The sequence below is a fragment of the Xenia sp. Carnegie-2017 genome, unplaced genomic scaffold (assembly GCF_021976095.1).
Source record: "Xenia sp. Carnegie-2017 unplaced genomic scaffold, XeniaSp_v1 HiC_scaffold_24, whole genome shotgun sequence".
NCBI lineage: Eukaryota > Metazoa > Cnidaria > Anthozoa > Malacalcyonacea > Xeniidae > Xenia > Xenia sp. Carnegie-2017.
The window spans coordinates 7,226,484-7,239,528 of NW_025813487.1; the positions used below are offsets into that span (position 1 = coordinate 7,226,484).

Sequence of the window (13,045 nt, forward strand, 5' to 3'; positions counted from 1 at the left end):
TGTAGTGGACAAACGTGAAAATTATTTAAGACACTATGTATATAGATCAACACACTTACATTGTAACAATTTTGTAGAAAACATATTTATACAACGATTTTTTCCAACATTAACATACTAATATAATAAAACCATGTTAATACGTGTTAAAAAACAAAGTTCAACAAAACACTGCGCAAAAAGAAAGTTTCTCTCTAAATATTTTCTACAAGTGCTAAATGAATAAATCCCAACCAGTCTTTAAAATAGCAACTGTAATTGTTCTGTTTTGATAAAATGTGGGTATTTTTCAACTTTCTTTAAAAGATGACAATTACCAACAAATAATGTCGCTGAATGTGAGTGAAAGTCATTATACAACTATTGAATGCTTATTTTAAAAATTGGTATTTTTACGACACCTCCTTTTCTAAAGCACAAGTAATCTTCACATGGCAGAAGGAAAAGTAATATTACTCTAAAAAATGGTGTTGAGTTATGTGGGATTCATTTATTTAGCATTTAAAATTTAAAAAGCAAAAGAAAATCAAGAAGCGTAAAGAAAATGTGCAGTAATGAAAAGTCTGCATACAGTCAAGCTACTCGTAAACGGACATCCTTGAGACCACGACCTAATGTCTGTTTACGGTAGATGTCCGTTTATGAGTTGTTATGAAAGATATCTATTAACTATACGTAGATATATACACAACAATATGAAATAAATTTAATGATATAAAGTTGTTCCCTACATAAAAAATAAAACACAGTGGATTTAGAAATATGACATCTCGAAAAAGAAAGACGTTGAAATTTTGCCATATTTTTCATTCTCATAACTTGATGTAGTTGTTAGATGTTGAAGTTACTTTAGTTGTGAATTTGTTGACCATTTACATGAACTAAACTGATCACTTTTATTGTACAACCATCCATAGTTGACGTTTGCTTTGAATTTTCATGACATGTTGATGTTGAGATCTTAAATCATATCACACAGGTTATCGTATCAAGTACATATATACTTAAGAGCATGCGCAAAGGCAATCAAATGTCATAATATTCACAATGACAGTGTGTTTGTATCAAGAAGCAGCTTCAATTATAGATGCAGCAAAAAATTCCCTTTAGCCATCTCCAATAGCCACAATGTAATAAAATCAAATTCTTTTTATTCACTCTCATGATTACTTATGCGTTATGTTCACATCAAAACGTCCACATGAGATGATAATTTTTACGTTTCATTTTGATAAAAAGTGAACAAAGTGAACAACCAGCTTCACCATTTTAAAAATGTAAAAGTTCATATCTTCCAATTTTGACAACAGATGACATTTCAATGAACACGTGACCTGGGTGACGTTACAAAGTAAAACAATAAATCCACAGAGAACCAGGGTATAAAAATTTGCAATTTCTTTCTTTACGTCACTTCCTGAAGTAAAGCTTCTCCTTCTTGTATTATCGTTTGAATTAGGAGTAGACGATGGAATTTTATAGGCAAGCCTAATAAACATATCAAACTTTGGCAAAGTAACTTGCAATATGTCCACTGATTGTTAAAAAAATCCCCTAAAGTATCGATTCACAAATTAAAAGTGTTCAAACTTTAACAATGCTTGATATCGATTTTTCATTAAAAGTGAAAAACTTGTCATTAAACATCCTTCGATATGCAACATTGTGGTTTGTTTTCTTTCTCTCTATATTGAAAAACTTTCTTTGACTTTTGTTAACTTTTCCTGTTTGTACAATAACACATGGTTTGGAGTGTTCCATCTCAATGGTTAAATTGTTTATCACGATGATAAACCTCAATCATAAGTCTTTTCTTGTCGAGTTTACGATTTACTTTTTAACAGTCAATGACAAAGACAGCCAAATTTGTAGTTTTTCTTCAAAAAATAGCAAAGATACCATTGTTTTATTAAAAATTTACGTTTTTCAATTTGATAAAGATGAAAATAATCTTACAACCGAAGAAACAATTGGGCTACCTTTGTCTCTCATAAAAACTTAACAAATAGATATTTTTTATATCAAAATGCAATAATTAAAAAGTATTAAGAAATTATTTCAGTGCAAGTATTGATTTAATTAGTAACTTGTTTTTGGTGTAAAAGAATATCGAAAAACGTGCAATATTAAAACCAGCCTACACTGAATACATTTGCATGAAAATTATATGTTTACGTGGTGTAGATATAAACAAAATATGACCTATGGTACAATAACTAACAATAGTTTTCATTTTATATGTTTGTGTGATGAGATAAAAGTCAATAAAATTATTTTCTTGTGCAAGGAAAATTATTATCTTAGACACGAAATCATTTGTGTTTATGGTTTGTCTTTATTGTCATTGAATTTTCATCTATAATTGATTAACTTAAGCTTTTATACATGATCTCTCTCAATGTTGACATTATCGTACACTGCGGTCTCTGTACAGAACAATGAAACTTAGACAAAGGTCGTTTCATAAAATCATACGCAAACGGACATTAATTCAAATGTCAACAATGATAGGGATCATGCATAAAAACTGAACAAGATTGTTTTTTAAAGATAATACAGTCATTATCCAAAATGGTGAGAAATTTTATCATCAAAGATCAAACTTATCCACGTGGCAAGATGATTTTTAAGCACTGTAACGGGATCCTTGAGGAACAAAAAACTAAAGCAAGTTTGCGTTTAAGACAGAAATAAGAAGTTTCTGGATCTATACGCACAGGCGGGCGAAATAATGTAACAATCTTAAAATATTTCAAATCAATCAAATCAAACCTATCACTAAGTATATACCTATCATCAAGAAAGAAAAAGTTTTGACAAATAAAATATTCAGTAAAACTGTAAATAATTTGTATGTTTTCAACGTCAAATACTTTCACATACACATTCATGTAACTTATTGCTAACTTATCTGCTGAAGGTGAAAAAGCAGCGTAAGTTATACAGCGAGTCATATCACCCAGGTACTCTCCGAAGAATTTGTCGGCGATTAAATTGGCGCTTTCCTCTTTAATAACGTCATCCCAACCATTAACCAGTTTGTCTTCATGCCACATACAGTAAATTATCTGATCCTTAAATTCAACTTCAGCAAACACGTGATACTTAGAGCTACATGCAAATACGTGCACATTTCGATAATTTTCAAAATTCACTGATATTTCTTTTCGCTTGTTTTCAACATTTAAAAACACTAAAGAATCAGTTTTTTGACAAGTAAATAATACATCACTCACCTCAAAAATTTTTTTTGTACCTTTTAGTTCATCGAAACTATAAACAAGTTTGGTCAAATCATTATTCCAAAGCTCAGGAATATTTTTTGCCGTAAGCAAAATAACTCCATTTTCTACAGCAACCATGTCACTAACAAAACATTCCTTGACAACAAAGTCAAATGTGTTGAGATTGTATATAATTATCCTTGATTTTTCTTCATTGCTCCGATACAGAAATTTTCCATTTGAGCAAAATTTCTCGTTATAAAAACTGTAACTGTTAGTAAAAAATGCACGTGGTATTGAATAAAGATAACAGTCATATCCGTATTCAAAGAAAAGAACATTGTCGTTATTCAAAATAAAATAATACGTTGCTACTCTAATAAAGGAAAAGCTAGATATGTTGTCATCGAAAGGATCAAGAGGATGCGGCAAAAAATGCAGATCATGATTCAAGTCAGGAAGTTTCTCACCAGTGGGATTCACATAGAATTTTTCACACCCGTAATAACACCAAGAATGAAGACCAACAGTGAACAAAACACCAGACTTACTTAAATTACCAGACGGTAAATGATCGTCGTAAAAGAATGTTTCATAATTATTCGCTACATCAAATATTTGAACCATTTTTCTTTCCTCAATGACACACAAATATCTTCCAGAATTAGAAAAACACAGTGAGCTCACATTATTACATCTAATACTGCGTTCCTTCTCACCTTTCTCAACGTCCCATACTGTCAAAGTATCTTTGTAACTAGTGACCATTGTGTACTTATCCTTAGAAAAACATTTGTTGGTAAAGAACTTAGAAGTACAATCATCACAATGGAAAGGACTGGAAGAAATTCTACCATTAATATCTATTATCTTATCAAGCTGGGAAGCAAAAATCAAATCTTCGAATGGATGAAAGACAACGCTAAAGTCTCCCTCCTCATATTGCTTAAACTGACCAGCAATATTTTTTATCCATAAACATCTGTTTGTTCTCAATGAAAAAAGTTGCACGATGAATCCTTCATAACCACAGACGACGTAATCATGATTTCGTGAAACATCAACAGACTTCAAATTTCGAATTAAACGTAATAATCGAGCCTTTACAAAACCCGTGTCTTTGCACTCTAGATATGGTGAGTCTTTGAAACGTGTTTGAAGCATTGTGGTGGCTTGAGACGACAGATCATTGACGTTGGTGGCAACGTTTTGCAAAAAAAATACTTTATTGTGAAAGTACGTCATTACAGAATAAACTTCATTAAATAACAATCGAATGTCCTCAGAAATATTAAAGTAAACATCATGTGCGATGAATAATTTAAAATTTTCAAAAGTACGACGTGAGTCAACCAGCATGGAAGCAACTAAAACTTCCAAGTCAACAAGATATTTACCAACATTTTCAACGATACATTCATTATCAGAAATAGCAAGTATATGAAGCAACCAATATTTGACTGAATATCTCACTGACGCATGTTTAATGACGTCATAGTTTACACCTTCGGCTTTGAGGTTATCCAAAGATTTTAAACAAATATCTAAAACAAGTCGATGACCACAGGGAGTTTTTACTGAGTAAATATGTTTTCGACCATCCAACAACCAATCATTTAAAGATTTGTGAAAAAACGAAACACATCCTTCTCCATTGGTAACAAACAGACAAGAGATAATCTCTCTAACCTGAAGTGATATGTAATTTGAATTCAAACAAAGAACGTCATCGATCATTTCCCAAGGAAGAGGTTCTTTAGCAACAGCCAAAGCATTTAAAATTGACTGAAACTTTTCGTTACTGATATCTAATTCCTTACTTAATCTTGTTATACAAATTTTGTAATATTCATTGAGATCTTTTGGTATGGAGCCTTTCAACAAATCCTGATTTTTGACTTCGCTGCTAAGAAGTGATGCAAGCAACATAAGTCCGTCAGCTTTTTCTGCCAATATGTTTTTAACATCAGATAGGCTGCCAGTAGAGCCGATTCTTTTTTCAATCAATAATTTAATATCCTCTAAATTGCGATCATCGCTACAATTAATGAACAGTGGATTTAATTTTTCGAACTTATTCAAAGCAACTTCGTTAGGTCGGGTTGTAATTACAAATCGAAAACAATTCGGAAGTTTGTGCAAGTGATTAGCAATCAAATTAGCAAGGTCATCTCTTTCTGAATAACCACATTCATCAAGAGCATCAAGCACAACTAACATTCGATTGGGAACTTCGGAGATATTATAAAACAACTCAGTAAAAAGAAGGGAAAATAATCCTTCAACATTCATGTTATTCAGAGGCTCACAAAGTTGACCCGAAAGTTTTTTCACAAGAAGTTGTTGGTAAGAAGGAAACTTACGACTAACTTGCATCGCTAAAGATTGAAGAAGTACATTGGCTTTATTGTAACGACTGTTGTTGTGTTGAAAGAAATGAACTGCAGTCAAATTTTCTGGATAACGCTTACATAAAGTAGCTGCAATTACAGACTTTCCCATGCCAGCAACAGCAGAAATAACAAATGCACGATTTTGAGAACTGTCGTCTTCGAACCAAGCTAAAAACTCTTTAAAAACCCATTCCCGTGTTCCATGCAAATATCTTTCATAATGATGTCTAATTTCACTTTCAAAGTTACAGCTAACAAGGTTTTTTGTCAAAATATCTTCTTCTGGAACTAAGTGAGGGTGATGTCGTATTTCATGTACTTCGTCTTTCATTACTGAGACAAAATCTTTTACCTGTTGTAAATCTTTCTCTACACCCTCCACTGTTCTCTTAATACCTCTCTGCTCAGTTTTAATATCAGTTAAATCGCTCTTTAATCTATCCCATTCTCTCAAAATTCTTTTATATTCTTCAATACCAAACAACCCATTTTTCAATCTATCTATTTCTTCCTGACTTATTCCTAAACGAACTAATGGTTCCCTTACTTCCAGCCAATGATTTTCAAATTCATCAGAGCTTACTGAAGTGCTAGGTAAGTGAGCAAAACGACCATTACGAAACAACCTGATACGGGTAATATCTGCTTCAGTTGAATAATCAGTGGGGTCATTTACTGACGTCCATATTGGATCACGTGGTGGTTTTAAGCCACAAATATTACGCAGGAGAATACAAAGTAAAGTAATGTCAAACTTATTTTCATTTGGTAATATTGGAGGAGGAGGATACAGTAGATCCCATTGATGTTGCTTTATTTGCTTATCTTTTAGCAACAAAAGTTTATCATAGTTTGCTGTGTCATTTAAAACATAAAATAAATCAGTACCTGACAGTTGTTTCCTCAATGTTATTCTTAAAGCTTCTCCACCAACATCAACAATTAATCTCATCAACTTAAAACCATTAATTTTCTTTTTAGAGCTCAAGACAGACCCCATGTCAATGTTAGCTGAAAAAAGTAGGTAAGACTTTTATCGTACAAATTCATTGTGATTATAAAGGAAAACCTGCGGCCGGTTACAAGAAGGCAGAGTAGTTTTATCCATTAGATGGCAAATTGTTTTGAACTTTTACAAAATCTCTTAAAAGGGAATAATATGTGATTTGAACTGAGCAATTATTGAAATAAAACATTGCTTCAAAGATTACAAAAATTTCTTTCCCCTAAGGAACATGTAAACACCTTTTTCTACAAGTTTGAAAATTTTACTATCCGACGAATAGTGTTATCCACGCTTTGTGCAACTGTCTATGATTTTAAGCCTTTCTGAGGAAAAATTTGAGAAATTTGGTCAAAACAACAAGCTTTTATAGCATCTTGAAGTTGTGCATTTTTGGCCCAACGCCGTCGTTTTCTATAATACAAAAGAGACTGGCAATAGAAGGTACTTTGACGTCATCCAATACAGTCAGCATTCGGGCATATTTAGCTTTTATTAAACATATACATTCTTTCACGCTGTTTAATTATATGTCTTGCGAAGAAAGCAATAAATTAAAATCAGTCAGATAATTCTGACAAAAACTTTATTCCGGGATACGTGACAGAAAACTCCGAAAGCAATGAAACTTGAGCGATGATTCGGATTTTGACTCCAAAGCCTGGAAGGTCGGAAAGACACAAGTTCTAATTTCATCTATTTTAAGCCCTGAAAAATTAGCGTTCTTTTGATTCGGCAAACAATTAAACTGACGCTCCAAATCCTCTGGTTTTAATCGAGCCGAACAAAGTGTTCAAGCACTGGAAGGCTAAAAAAGGCGCTTTGCTTTAAAACCCAGATATTCGGTCTTCGCTTGGCCTCGGGCCTTTTATCATTATAAGGCATAGTGTGAAGACTCATACGAGATCAAAGGCATGACTCATTCGTACAATTGTCTGCAACGTAATTATTTACCATTTTTCTGCTTTTACTAGTGCAAAGGCAATGCTTTTCGACGCTTATAGACTTACGTTGTGCCTCAGTCAGCATTGCCTTGATAGCAATTGAATACACGACTCGTGTAACACGAGTACCTTGGATGACGTCAGAAAATTAGCTAGTTTCAGACTCCTCATTATCACGGACATGGTTCACAAGAATATACGATTTTAGTGAATTTAACGCTTTTACAAAAATCAAACAATTTAAACAAAATTCAAAATGTTTCCCTTAACGAGGCTTAGAATCATCGACAGATTTGATATTGCTAAAATAGTTTTTTGGTGGAAGGGACACTTTAAGACTCACAAGGTAAAATGCCTATTATTTTCACAGTAAAAGAATATAAAAACGTACATAGAAGGACTAAAATTTTTATCAGTCTGGCTACACCACTGAAAACTTTATTCTTTAAAAATTCATAACCATTATCATTGTTTAGAAGGTATTATGATAAAAAAATGAGCAGGTGTAATTTATTTGGACTAATACTTCATTCAAGACTTAGGACCTAAGGAAGACATAATGTAATTAGGACAAGGACATAATGGACATAATGTAATATAGTACATAATGTAATATAGTACACAATGTAATATAGTACATAATGTAATATAGTACATAATGTAATATAGTACATAATGTAATATAGTACACAAGGACATAATGTAATATAGTTCAATTTTATAGAGAACATACAGTAGATTGCATTGAATATTTTTGTGCCATGCATATCTTATTCCGCAAGTGATTACCATAGTGGCAGTCAGACACTACCATTTTTTGACCAATAGGTGCACTGAGCTGGCAAACTACACCCAGTAATATAATTATATATACAGCAGAAAGTTGCACAGAAAGTGGTCCTACTGTATATTCTCTTTACTGTGGTTGGGGTGGCATAAACATTTGGATGTAATTATCCCTAGACAACAATGGTTTTCAAAGGAACTTAACACATGTAGCCTATATTATGCATACATAATATGATCTCCAAATTAAGGTACTCATTCCCCTTACAAAGACAAATTTTTAAGATTTTTTCAAAAAAATTTTTTTTGATGTTCTAGGTAGTTGGGATACTGTATTTTAAGATTACATAGTTTGTTTTTATCTAGGAGGTATATTTTTATGTGGAAAAGACTTTTGAAATCATCCTTCCATAATTTTTCCCCTTGACAACGCCTTAGCAACCACTTTCTAGCAACTTTTTCTTATGATAAAAGCCTCCGTAAATAATTTTTTTGAATTCTTCTTTTGGTGGATGTATTTTCAAAGCCTTTTCTCCTAGCTGCTTTTGATTGGTCCAATTTGGACACCATAGTAACGGACAATCTTTGTCCAAAGCGAGCACAGTGATTGTCCTCTGATTCGAAGTCTGGTTTAAACGGTTGAAATTTTGTATTTTTACTGCGAAAACTTGGTTTCTTAGTGTTCTATAACTAACCCTGTTGTATTTGGATTATATTTTGTTTAAAAAATGGGAAATTTGCGAAATAGAAAGAGAAAAGCGGTTCGAACTCCCCCATCAAAAAATGCCAAGATGCCCAAACATGGCTGCGCCGGCGGTGAAGATGATGTTAGTGAGGGGCCTTCTGGAGTTAAAATCGGCACGCCTAGTGCAAATTATGGATCATTTTCTTCGCCTATTGGTATATTGAGAGAAGGTACAATATTTATGGACTTGTCCTTGCTGTTTGGGGTATTTGACGAGTTGCTAAAATGCCCAGAATGTGATGGCAATGTAAGTTCTCATGTCGACATCAAGAAAAAGAATGGCTTCTCACATTACATTGTTTTGCAATGTAATGCAGAAAAATGTGGCTGGAAATACTGTTTCACTACATCGAAGAAGCAAGGTTATTCCCACGAAATGAATGTTAGAACTGTGTTGGCATTCAGAGAAATTGGACGAGGACATGCAGCAATGGTCACCTTCTGCAAAATAATGAATATGCCAGCTCCACCTACTCGTCGTGTGTTTACAAAGATTCAAAATAAGAAGCTATTGCCTGCTGTCAAACAGTTGGCAAATGATAGTATGCTAACCAGTGCTTTGAAGGTGAGAGAAGTCAACAGCAATGGAGAATGTGGTATTTCAATGGATGGTACTTGGCAGAAAAGGGGGCATGCTTCGCACAATGGAATCGTAACAGCTATTTCCTTGGACCCAAGAAGTGCATAGATGTTGAGGTGCTGTCAGACAAGTGTCAACAATGTTTGAAGTGGGGGAAAAAGCAAAGTGATCCCAGGTACCATTCATGGAAAGCATCACATAATTGTAAGATCAACCATAAAGGGAGTGCAAATAACATGGAATCATCGGGAGCAGTGAAGATTTTTGAAAGATCGGTTAACACCAGAGGCTTAAAGTACACCAGTATGCTTGGTGATGGAGATTCTGCTACGTACAATAGTATTGTTGAAAGAAAACCATATGGAGAAGAGTGCACTCCTAAAAAGTTAGAATGTATCGGGCATGTTCAAAAGAGGGTGGGAAGTCGTCTAAGGAAATTAAAGAATACGAAGAAAGGGGTGAAATTGAGTGATGGGAAAGGAATAAGTGGAAAAGGGAGACTTACTGATGGAAAAATTGATATGCTTCAGAATTATTATGGTTTAGCTGTGAGAAACAATCTGAATGATGTAAATGAAATGGCTAAGCAGATTAAGGCAGCTCTCTTTCATGTAGCCTCAACAAATGAAAAACCCCGCCATCAGCTTTGCCCTATTGGAAGTGACAGTTGGTGTGGTTACCAGAGAGATAAAGAGACATATGTACATAAGAATGGTATTCCTGATTGCATTGTAGAGCTAATAGAGCCCATATTAGATAATCTCAGCAACCCTAGCTTGTTGTCGAAATGCACACACGGGTTGACCCAGAATGTAAACGAGTGTCTGAATGGTCTTATCTGGGATCGGTGCCCTAAGACAATTTATGTGGAACAAGAAACTGTTGCTCTAGCCACTTACTTGGCTATACTCAAGTTCAATGATGGGGACATTTCCTTGTTAAAGATGCTAACTGAATTGGACATAGTACCCGGTTTGTTTGCCAGTAAGGGAGCTCATGATTGCGATCGGGATCGCATCAACCTCTCAGTCAAAATGAGCTCTGAAAAGGTGAAAAAAAGAAGAAAAGTGCGCAGGCATTTAAGAAAAAAACATATAGATGATGCTAAAGACAAAGAAGGTGTAACTTATGAACCTGGTCATTTCTGAGGCAGTTTTAAGGTCATTAAAACACAACTATAACTTTAAATAACAATTTCTTACTTTCATGATTTCGGCAAAGAGGACTATCTTTGTGACACCATAACTTCTTTATTATTAATAGTATTAGGCTAAAATTTTGTGTGTGAAAAGCAAATGAACTATTTTAGTGCTTGACACTCTTTAAATTTTTGTATTTATCTTTAATGATGACTAATTGAATGTTGATCTCTTAATTAGAGTCAAAAATTTCTAATATTTTCAGTTTTTCTCAAATTTTTTTTTCTAAAAAATAGTTTCCAAAAATCCAAGAGTGTCATGCACTAGCCCAGGTTATAAGCTTCCCAAATATATATTGTATGTCTCATAGTTACGAATAGAACTTGAGTTATCATGTTTGCCGTGAGACTAATTTAATGGTAATTAATTAGCCGCCATGTTGGTTAATTAGCATAATTAATGAGTTATGACAAAAAAATTAGAGTGATGCGATTTGTACGAGTATGAACTTTCTAATACTGTTATTTTTGGCTGCCAATCATCAGAATTAAAAAAATTTACTTCTAAGGGGAATGAGTACCTTAACAATCATCCTACAGTCCTGACACAGTTTTTCTTGCTAAAAAAGGGAGTGTGTCAAGAAGTCAACAAAAGTGATGAAAGCAATAAAAATGGTCAACTAAACATTGTAATAAGAAAACAAATGAAAAATTGGAGGACATAATTTTTATGCGAGTTGACTCAAAATTGTGTAAAAGATGTAAGAATCTGTACGGCTATGACCAAAACCATTTTTCATTGGTTAGATTATTATTTTAAAAAAAATTGGCAAACTACATGAAATAGCTAGCAACTGAAGAATAAAAACATATCATATTCATAAATTAATATGAGCCCCAACCCAACAATTATTGATCTTCCTGTACATAAATGAATCCAAGTAAATAGATAAATCTTGAAACAAAAATATATTTAGCGACCACATATTATCCACAATCATTGATCAGTTATAAAAGATGAAGAACACATATAAAATATTGACTTTAGTATGTTATTTCAGTAGCAAATCAACACATATCAACAAACAAGTTTTATCATATCAAAAGTTCAAAATATGTTGATGTCCGTAACTAAGTGATGAAAACCCTCTACAACGATCATTTTAAGATTAAACGATGACAAAAATAACTTTCGAAGAAGAACAAATCATGTTAAACACAGTGATTTAATGTTCTGCTTCACTTATATTCATTTCCTGTACAATGTTTGAAATCTAACTTGAATATCTTGTTTATGTTTGTTGTATTTTATGGTTTGACAATAACCATGTTTAAATACTTATCACGAATAATAAAGCAATTTTCGTACAAGTTTTAGAGTTGAACTGTAACTACAATGATCATTGTTCATAGAAATATTAAATGACAAACCATCTTTGTTCTACTTATAGATAGGTAAATAAAATAAAATTAATTCGAGTCGCCATCTAAGGAAGTAAAATCTTATTCTTACCGTTATATTAGATGAAAGGAATATTCCTTGATATCATGATCATATATCGCCAGAAAAATATTTGTGGATGATAACATAAGAATTGCACAAACTCTTCCTAATTCATATTCAATAAAGGGATGGGCGACTACAGATTACTGAGTAATCGATACCGCTAGATACCAGGCTTCTAGCGAAACAATTCATACCATATATGTCGATACCATAGTAGCATCGTAGTAGTTTCTATTACTCTACAAACACTGTAATGTATTAGCTAAAATTCATAGGTAAATTTGTCTTTGTACGTTTTATATAACGAAATTTATATACAAGAAACTCAATGTGGACGTAGCTTTGTCCCCCGTTTATCGTGTCCGCCGGGAAAGAGTTAACATTGATTTCTATTGTCTCGGAACTTGGAATCATCCCATAATGAATTTAATATGGCATTATAGCATGCTCAATGCGTATCCGCGGACCTGATATTCCACAATTTAACCAAACCGAAGAACTTTGATACAAAAGTAGAGTGGCTAACAATATCATTTCAAAATTAATGTGTTATACAATTTTACTCACCACATATGACCTAAACGTCTAATTCTTCATTTCAACACGTTGCATAACGTAGTCACCAATATGATTCAGAAAAACATTTTCAATAGAAGATGCCAAAAGTATTCGTGTCGATCACGAATGCATGACAAATTTCTTTTCTGAAAATCTGAGACTGAAGA

At 33.2% G+C, this 13,045-nt stretch overlaps 2 protein-coding genes across 2 annotated transcripts; one reads left to right on the top strand and one right to left on the bottom strand.

Moving 5' to 3' along the window:
• Positions 1-2,359: 2,359 nt before the first annotated feature.
• Positions 2,360-12,451, bottom strand: LOC124451021. The gene is made up of 5 exons (XM_047001657.1): positions 12,327-12,451; positions 6,506-6,628; positions 3,423-5,262; positions 3,237-3,273; positions 2,360-3,085 (listed from the first exon to the last, which is right to left on the bottom strand). The coding sequence occupies exons 3-4, from the start codon at positions 5,151-5,153 to the stop codon at positions 3,265-3,267; spliced, it is 1,740 nt and encodes a 579-aa protein (XP_046857613.1). The 5' UTR covers positions 5,154-5,262; positions 6,506-6,628; positions 12,327-12,451; the 3' UTR covers positions 2,360-3,085; positions 3,237-3,264.
• LOC124451022 lies at positions 9,573-10,981 on the top strand. Its single transcript, XM_047001658.1, has one exon. The coding sequence runs from the start codon at positions 9,687-9,689 to the stop codon at positions 10,821-10,823; it is 1,137 nt and encodes a 378-aa protein (XP_046857614.1). The 5' UTR covers positions 9,573-9,686; the 3' UTR covers positions 10,824-10,981.
• Positions 12,452-13,045: the final 594 nt, after the last annotated feature.